This window comes from Chiloscyllium plagiosum, chromosome 4 (assembly GCF_004010195.1).
Source record: "Chiloscyllium plagiosum isolate BGI_BamShark_2017 chromosome 4, ASM401019v2, whole genome shotgun sequence".
NCBI lineage: Eukaryota > Metazoa > Chordata > Chondrichthyes > Orectolobiformes > Hemiscylliidae > Chiloscyllium > Chiloscyllium plagiosum.
The window spans coordinates 110,486,973-110,495,701 of NC_057713.1; the positions used below are offsets into that span (position 1 = coordinate 110,486,973).

The window sequence follows — 8,729 nt, forward strand, 5'->3', positions numbered from 1 at the left end:
GAGCAGAATGAAAACAGAGGGGTCGAGATGGGATAATCATCTGAAGTTGTTGAATTCAATGTTAAGACCGGCAGGCTGTAACGTGCCTCGTCGGGAGATGAGATGCTGTTCCTCCAGTTTGCGTTGAGCTTCACTGGAACATTGCAGCAGGCCAAGGACAGACATGTGGGCATGGGAGCAGGATTGTGTGTTGAAGCGGCAAGCCACGGGAAGGTCCAGGACCTGATTGCGTACAGATGGAAGGTGCTCAGCAAAGCGATCACCCAGTCGGCGTTTTGTTTCTCCGATATAGAGGAGACCACATTGGGAGCAACGAATGCAATAGACCAAGTGAAGTGCTGCTTAATCTGAAATGAGTGTTTGGGGCCTTGGATGGTGAGCATGGAAGAGGTAAAGGGGCAGGTGTTGCATCTTCTGCGATTGCATGGGAAGGTGCTGTGTGTGATGGGAGAGGTGTTAGGTGTGATGGGAGAGGTGTTGTGTGTGATGGGAGAGGTGTTAGGTGTGATGGAGGAGTGGACTAGGTTGTCCCGGAGGGAACGATCTCTGCGGAATGCAGACGGGGGAGGGAAGGGAAGATGTGTTTAGTGGTGGCGTCGTGTTGGAGTTGGCCAAAAGTGGCGGAGGATTATTCTTTGCATGTGAAGGCTGGTGGGGTGAAAGGTGAGATCAAGAGGGACCCTATCCTTGTTCTGGGAGGGGAGGGAAGAGGTGAGGGTCGTGGCGTGGGAGATGGACCGCACGCTGTCGAGAGCCCTGTCAACAACTGTAGGTGGGGAAGCCACGGTTGGAGAAGAAGGAGCACATATTAAGAGCACCACTTTGGAAAGTGGTCTCATCATAGTGTTTGAAGTGCAACTCATTCTGATTGTAATGGCACAAAGTTTGCAACATAGTCAGTAACGCAGGAATCATATTAGTTGTTACCTCAATGCCAGCTGTCTTTGATACTTTGGTGGGCTCGAAAGCAAAAACTTGCTTTAATTCAGCATCTGACCCCAGTATGGTATCCTCTGAGGAGCATCTGTGAGCAGGGAAAAACAAAAAGTGAGGTGTTTGAATCAAGAGTGAGGATTAGAAAACATTTCAGAAAACAGTTCATGACTCAGAACAAAGATATATTGAAGTGAGGAGAAAGAATTTTAGAAAGGAGAAAAGCCAATCATGGTTAAACAAAACAGTAGAGAAAAACATCAAAGTGAAAGAAAAAATATAAAACGTAGCAAAAATTATTGGTCAACCAGAGGTTTAGGAAAGTTTTAAAAACCAACAAAAGATGCCCAAAAAATAATGAAGAGGGAGAAAATAAACTTTGAGGGTAAACTAACAAGAAATATTGAGACAGACAGTAAGAATTTATTTAAATATATAAAATAAAGAGACCAAAGGAAACATATGTTACTTAGAGAATGAAAGTGGGAATATAATAATAGAAACCGGGAATGGCAGAGGAGTTGAATAAATACATTGCATCGGTCTTCATGGTAGAAGACACTAATAGCTTTCTAAAAATACTGAATAATTAAGGGCCAAAAGTGGGAAAGGAAATAAATCATAAAGTGCTCCAAGAGGCTGGTCATGGCTCACATCAAGTCCAGTCTCCCAGCCTGCCTCGGTCCTCTACAATTTACCTACCGACCTAGCAGGTCCACAGCGGATGCCATTTCCCTAGCCCTGCACTCATCCCTGGACAGCAAGAACATGTACGTCAGACTCCTGCTCACTGACTACAGCTCTGCCTTCAAACCGTAATTCGTCCAGACAGATCTCAAAACTCTGAGACCTAGATCTTGGCCCCATCCTTGCAACTGGATTCTCCGCTTTCTGACCCACAGACCACAATCAGTGACGATAGAAAACTGCACCTCCTCCATGGTAACACTCAACAGTGAAGCCCCACAAGGATGCGATCTCAGGACCCTACTGTACTCCCTGTGCACCCACGACTGTCAAATTCCGAATAAATGCTATCTGCAAGTTTGCTGACGACTCCACCATGATCGGATGATATCAAACAACGACGAGTCAGAATGCTGAAAAGAGATAGAGGACTTGGTGTCATGGTGCAATGATAACAACTTCTCTCTCAACATCTGCAAAACCAAATAACTTATCATTGACTTCAGAAAGAAGGGAGGAGAATACGCCCCAACTACATCAACGGAGCTGAGGTTGAGAGAGTCAAGTTCCTAGGAGTGATGATAACCAACAACTTATCCTGGACTTCCCTCACAGATGTGCTGGTCAAGAAGGCACTACAATGCCTCCTCTTCCTCAGGCAATTTAGGAAATTTGGCATGTCCACAAGGTCCTTCACCAACTTTTATAGGTACACCGTAGAAAGCATAATGGCCTGGGACGGCAACTGCTCTGCCCAGGACCGTAAGAACCTACAGAAGGTTGTGTGCACAGCTCAGACCATCATGGAAGCCAACCTTCCATCCATGGGCTCCATTTACATGGCCTGTTGCCACAGAAAGATTGCCAATATCATCAGAGATCCATCACACCCGGCAATGCTTTCCTGTAATCTCTTCTGATAGGCACAAGACACAGAAGCTTGAATACACACACACACACACCCGCAGGTTCAAGAACAGCTTCTTCCTTGGCATTATTAGACTGCTGACTAGACTTTCTAACTTCAAATCATGCTGATCTTGCTAATATTGATTTTACCTAGCGCATGTCCAGTGCAATGTAACTTGTATGCCTCTGCCGAGTTTTGTTTTCCACCCTATGATCTGTATGTCCTTGCTTACTATGATCTGCCTGTACTGCACATAAACAAAGCTTTTCACTGTACTTGGGTACACGTGACAATAAATCAGTCAAATATCAAACACCATAGCTATTACTGGAGAAGAAGTGGCAGAGGTACTAATGTGGCTGAAGACTGAAAAATCCCCTGAACCTGATATCCTAAGATATTAAAAGAAGTCACTATAGAGGTAGTGAATGAACTGATACTAATCTTCCAAGTATCCTTAGATTCTGAAAACATCCTGGAGGTTTGGAAAGCTGCCAAACCTAATCCAAAAAGGGAGTCAGAAAAAATGTAAGTATAGGCCAGTTAGCTTAATGTCTGTTATTGGATTAATCCTATTAGAAAGGAGGTAATAGCAGAGCAATATAATCAAACAGTCAGCATGAATGAAAAATCATGCATTACAAATTTATTAGAATTCTTTGAGGAGGTAACAAGCAGTAATACATAAAGGTATACCAATAGATGTCAAAAAATTAGATTTCCTAAAGGCATTTGCTAAGATACCAAGTGTAAGGAATTAAGATTTAATAAGAGCCCATAGTGTTGGAATATAGTATATTAGCATGGGTACAAGATCGGCTAACTAATAAAAGACAAAATTAGAATGAGATGGGCATTTTTAGGATGGCAATCTGCAACTAGTTGAGTGTGGTTCACATCAGGTTCACCTGACAAAGGAGCAACGTGATTTTAAATAAACCTGTTGGACTATAATCTGGTGTTGTGTGACTTCTGACTTTGCCCACCCCAGTCCAACACTGGCATCTCCATATCCTACTTGAGTGCCACAGAGATGGTGCCATTGCCACAATCATTTACAGTATATATTAATGACTTGAATGATGGAGATAAGCATACTGTGTAGTAGTATAAAAATAAAGAAGTTCTGCTGAAATTATACAAGGCAACAGTTAGATCAACCTAGAATACTGTGAACAGTTTTAGTTCCTTATCTAAGGAAAGATGTACTTGCATTAGAAGCTGTTCAAAGAAGGTTCATATGGTTGATCCTGGGTTTGGAGAGACTGTCCTTTGAGGAGAGGTTGAGTAGGTTAGGCCTGTAATTATTGGAGTTTAAAAATGAGAGATAAATTAATTGAAACATACAAAATTCTTCGGAACTTGACAAAGTAGGTGTGGAGAGGTTGTTTCCCCTTTGTGAGAGTGTAGGACCAGACGGAATAATTTCAGAGTGAGATGAAGATGAGGAGGAAATCTTCTCTCAGAGGGAAGTGAATCTTTCGAATTCTTTACCATCGAGGGCTGAAGAGGCTGTGTTGCTCAGCATATTTGAGGCTGAGTTTGATAGTTTTTAATAAATAAGGGAATGGGGAAAAGGTAGGAATGTGGAGTTGAGGATTATCAAGTCAGCCCTGATCTCATTCAATAGCAGAACAGACTCATTGGGCCAAATGACCTACTCTGCTCCTACATCTTATGGTCCTTTGGTCTTATTACAGAAAGTCCTGTTTACTCTGTCTCAAAAAATTGCTCTTATGCCCATCTATGAAAATTGTTTTTCACTTCACTGTTATCTTTTGCCTCTACATGCAATAAATGTTTTACTTTTGAACTGAATTGTACCTATAGTTACTTTGAAAACAAAGTGAACAATTGCAAAGCAAATAACACAAACAGAAATGGGATTGAGGACTAAATCATCATATTGGTTGAGGAACAAATATTGGTCTAGATTCTGGAGAAGTCTTACTCTTTCTTTTTAACTTTTTGGAATTTGTTTGTCATGTCTACTGGGCTTAACTTATCCAAGGACTGCCATACCTGACAGCGTGGCACACCGTGTCCTTCTCTCTGCACTGAGACTGATGAAGTCTTAAGAATCTGATGCTGGAACATGATCAGGTTGTGCGTGTCCAACTGAATTCAAACCTAAATTGCTGCTGAAAAGTGTAATAACTATATCATTTGGTCCTTCTAAACAGAAGCTGATAAGTTAATTCTTAATAGTTGTGATGGCATAGCTTTTAAAAAAAGAAGCATAGATCATATGTAATTCACATTGATAAATGCTGTTGGTAAAATGTTCTGTTGATTTTTTAATTGGCTATTTCTTGCTTGCAATTGCTTGAAATATGTACTGTTAATCAGCTCAACTGCATATCATGAGTTGGTTAATTTTTCTCCTTTTGCTTGCTTCCTTGGTAATTTGCACATGGATCAATGGTGATGAAGTCAGGAATTCCCTGTGTAGGGATTTTCCTAAAATGAAACCACACTCTGCCATTCATTGCTGAACCCCTGAGGCTAGTAAGACTTTTATTGATTTGCAATCTTGTGAAAAACTGAAAATCTATTGAAACAGAACTAATTTATAATCGCTGTGTCGAAACAGGAAAAGGTTGTAATTTAGTGATTAATTCCAGAAAATTGTGTAAGTACTAGTCTCCTGCTCATATACATAGTTCATCATGCAGCAGTAATTGGCCACATGAGTGAACTACATTCGTTGCTCTAGCTGCTTGCTTGCTGCATGGATTTAGGAACAATTCCTGCGTACCTTGACGGTACTTGCATCGCCAGAAAAGTATGATAGCTGAAGGAAGTATGTTATGCAGGGGATTACTTAAATTTACATACAGGTTTTCAATCTGTATTCTGCATCACAAATGATCCAAAAATTGCCACGTACATTTTCACTGTTTTGTTTAACCAGGCTCCATTCCAAACTTGTTTTGGTTAAAAAGTGTATATTTACTGCAAGCACGACCAAACAAACCTGCACCTTAAACCTTGGATGTTGGATGGCACAGTGGCTCAATGGTTATCACTGCTGCCTCACAGCACCAGGGTCCCAGATTTGATTCCAGCCTAGGACAACTGTCTGTTTGGAGCATGCATATTCTCCCCTGTCTGCATGGGTTTCCTCCAGTTGCTCTGGTTTCCTCCAAAGATGTGCAGGTTGGGTGGGTTGGCCATGCTAAATTGCTGATCGTGTCCAGAGATGTGCGGGTTAGGTGGGTTAGCTATGGGAAATGCAGGATTACAGGGATAGGGTAGGGGAGTGGAATGCTGTTCAGATGTTCAATGTGGACTTGATGGGCCGAATGGCCTGCTTCAACACTGTAGGGATTCTATGTTATACTATCTATGTTCACGTGGTAGGAATTTCAGATACATAGACCATGATACTCCCAGTTGGATGCAGTGAGGTAAGATAAGGTGTAATTGCGGTGGTTAACTCCGGTGCAAAAGGGATGTACAGGAGGATACCATGGTGAATATTGGAAATATATGTCTAAGGAAATACTAGAGGATTATTGTGAAAAATTGTTGGATGAAGGATGATCCCATTCCTTGTACAACTCCTGAACTCCCTTCCTTAACAGTATTTTGGGTGCACTTGCATTACGTGGACACTGGCGCTCGAGAAGGTGGTTTGCTATCAATTATTTGAACTGTCTATAAAAAGGAAATAAATCTTATCCATCTAATATCCTGAGAGTGAAATAAATATGTGGTGTACAAGTACTGTTAGCCTTTCTCATATTGATTTTGTTTACATTATTTTATTTTAGATAGTGGCCCTTCACCCACAGTTTGGCAGATCCAGTAGTAAGCAATTCATCACAGGGGCAAACAAGGTAAGTGTGTTGACCTGTCTTTCAATTATGCCAAATTTTAAATCATAATCATCATTTCTCTGTCCACTTAATTCAAAAGGTGGTTTTAAAAAGCACCCATTGTTATGTGCTGTGCAACAACAAATGGTATTAAAACAGTTTGCACAAAATAAACATGTAAAATAATATTAGAAAATATGTACTGATGCAGTTAATCTGCTTAGCTGCAAGTATTTCAAAGAAACTAAGTTTGCACAATTAGCATTTCCCTCTTAGTCAACCAGAAGTGAACTAGCAACACTCAATCTTTATTGTGAATTTAATGGAAACATATCCAAGTTATTTGAAGGAAAAACAGACACTGCACCAAAGAAGGAAAGATTAGGAAAGTTGATCAAAAGGTTGATCAAAGACTGCATTTACAGAGAGTCATGAGCATGATAAGGAAGGTGAAGAGACAGAGGGACATGTGGAGAGAATCAGAGTGTGCAATCAGCTTTGGTGACTGATTTCATTAATCGGGACTGGGCTGCAAAGGATGATGGAGTTGTAAGAATGGAGAGAATAGAATGGTAAAGATGGTGACAGCACAGGGATAAGGCTTTAAATTTGAGGCATTTGAGAGATCAGGAGCCAATTGAGGTCAGGGAACTTGGCACATCGACAGGGGAAATTGACTCCTGGTCACATTAAGACTCATGGCACCAAGTTAAACGTGGACAAGGAAACCTCGGGCAGCAGAATTTTAAATGCTTTATAAATAGAGCCAATAGCCCTAGTATAATGTCCTTATTAGGGGCATTTGGTTTTGGATGAGCTGGGATATCAGTGTGCGTCTCTTCAATCAATCACATTGCAGTTTGCTTCGTGATATACAGCAGTCAAACATATATTAGAATGCTTGATGTAAAGATATGCGCAAAAATCAAAGTAAAGCAGGCTTGGGACAAAGGTAAAGGTTGAAAAAGATTTTACTTCTATATGTTCAGCAGTACATTGTTACTTTGTCAGTAATTAAGACACTTTAAAAATTCATTCATTGGTAAGAGGCCTTGCTGGCTGAGCCAGCATTTTTTGTCCATCCCTAGTTACCCTTGAGAAGGTGGTGGTGAATTGTCCACCTACTGCTGTATGCTATTTGGGGTAGGTAGACCCATAATGCTGTTCAGGAAGGAGTTCCAGGATTTGACCTGGTGATGCTAAAGGAATAGCAACATATTTCAGTGCCTGGGTGGTGGGTGGCTGAGAGGGCAACTCTAGTGGTTTTCTCATGGATCTGCTGCCCTAATCCTTCTAGATGTAAGTGGCCATGGGTTTGGAAGGTGCTGTCTAAAGAGCCTTGGTGAATTTCAGCTGTGCATCTTGTTGACAGTGCACACTGCTGCTACTGAATGTCATTGGGGGAGGGAGTGGGTGTTTGTGAAGGTGCTGCTTTGTCCTGGATGGTGTCAAGCTTCTTGCAAATGAAGTTTACAAATTATGTTGCACGACAACTCTATTGCTGTTGATAGCAATGACACCGAGGTTAATAGATCTATTCAAAGTCTGTCTCATTGAGCACAGTGATAGTGCCACATAACACGATGAAAGGTATTATCAATGTGAAGGCGGAGAGTTTCTCCACAAGAACTGTGCAATGGTCACTCTTACTGATATTATCATGCACAGATGAATCTGCTGCAGGCAAAAGGGGAGGTCAAACATGTTTATTTCATCTTCTTGGTTCTATCGCGACCTACCACAGACTCAGTCCAGCAGTGTATGACTTGACTAGCTCAATGAGTGGTGCTGCTGCAGAGCTGATCTTGGTGACGGACATTGAAATCTCCAAAACAGAGTACATTCTACACCCTTACCACACTTCATGCTTCCATCAAGTGTTGTTCAACATGGAGGAGCACTGATCATCAGCCGAGGGAGAATAATGCATGGTAATCAGCAGGAGGTTTCCTTGCCCAAGTTTGACTTGGTGCCATGAGTCTTCATGTGGCCCAGAGTCAAGGTTGAGGACTCTCAAGACAACTCCTTCCAGACTACATACACTGTACCACCACCTATGATAATTATGTCTTGCTGGTGGAACAGGATTTATCCAGAAATGGCGATGGTGGTGTCTAGGACATTGTTCCTGGCTAATGGTAACCACCGAGGATAAAGTGAGGACTGCAGATGCTGGAGATCAGAGCTGAAAATGTGTTGCTGGAAAAGCGCAGCAGGTCAGGCAGCATCCAAGGAGCAGGAGAATCGACGTTTCTGGCATGAGCACTTCTTCAGGAATGAGGAAAGTGTGTCCAGCAGGCTAAGATAAAAGGTAGGGAGGAGGGACTTGAGGGAGGAGCGTTGGAAATGCGATAGGTGGAAGGAGGTCAAGGTGAGGG

The 8,729-nt window shown here is 41.8% G+C and overlaps 1 protein-coding gene across 1 annotated transcript in view; it reads left to right on the forward strand.

The window, feature by feature from the left end:
- vps41 (VPS41 subunit of HOPS complex) overlaps positions 1-8,729 on the forward strand; it is a 165,633-nt gene that overhangs the window by 72,498 nt on the left and 84,406 nt on the right. Inside the window, exon 7 of the mRNA XM_043688929.1 lies at positions 6,307-6,372. Within this exon, the coding sequence (XP_043544864.1) occupies positions 6,307-6,372 (66 nt within the window). The remainder of the gene's footprint in view (positions 1-6,306; positions 6,373-8,729) is intronic.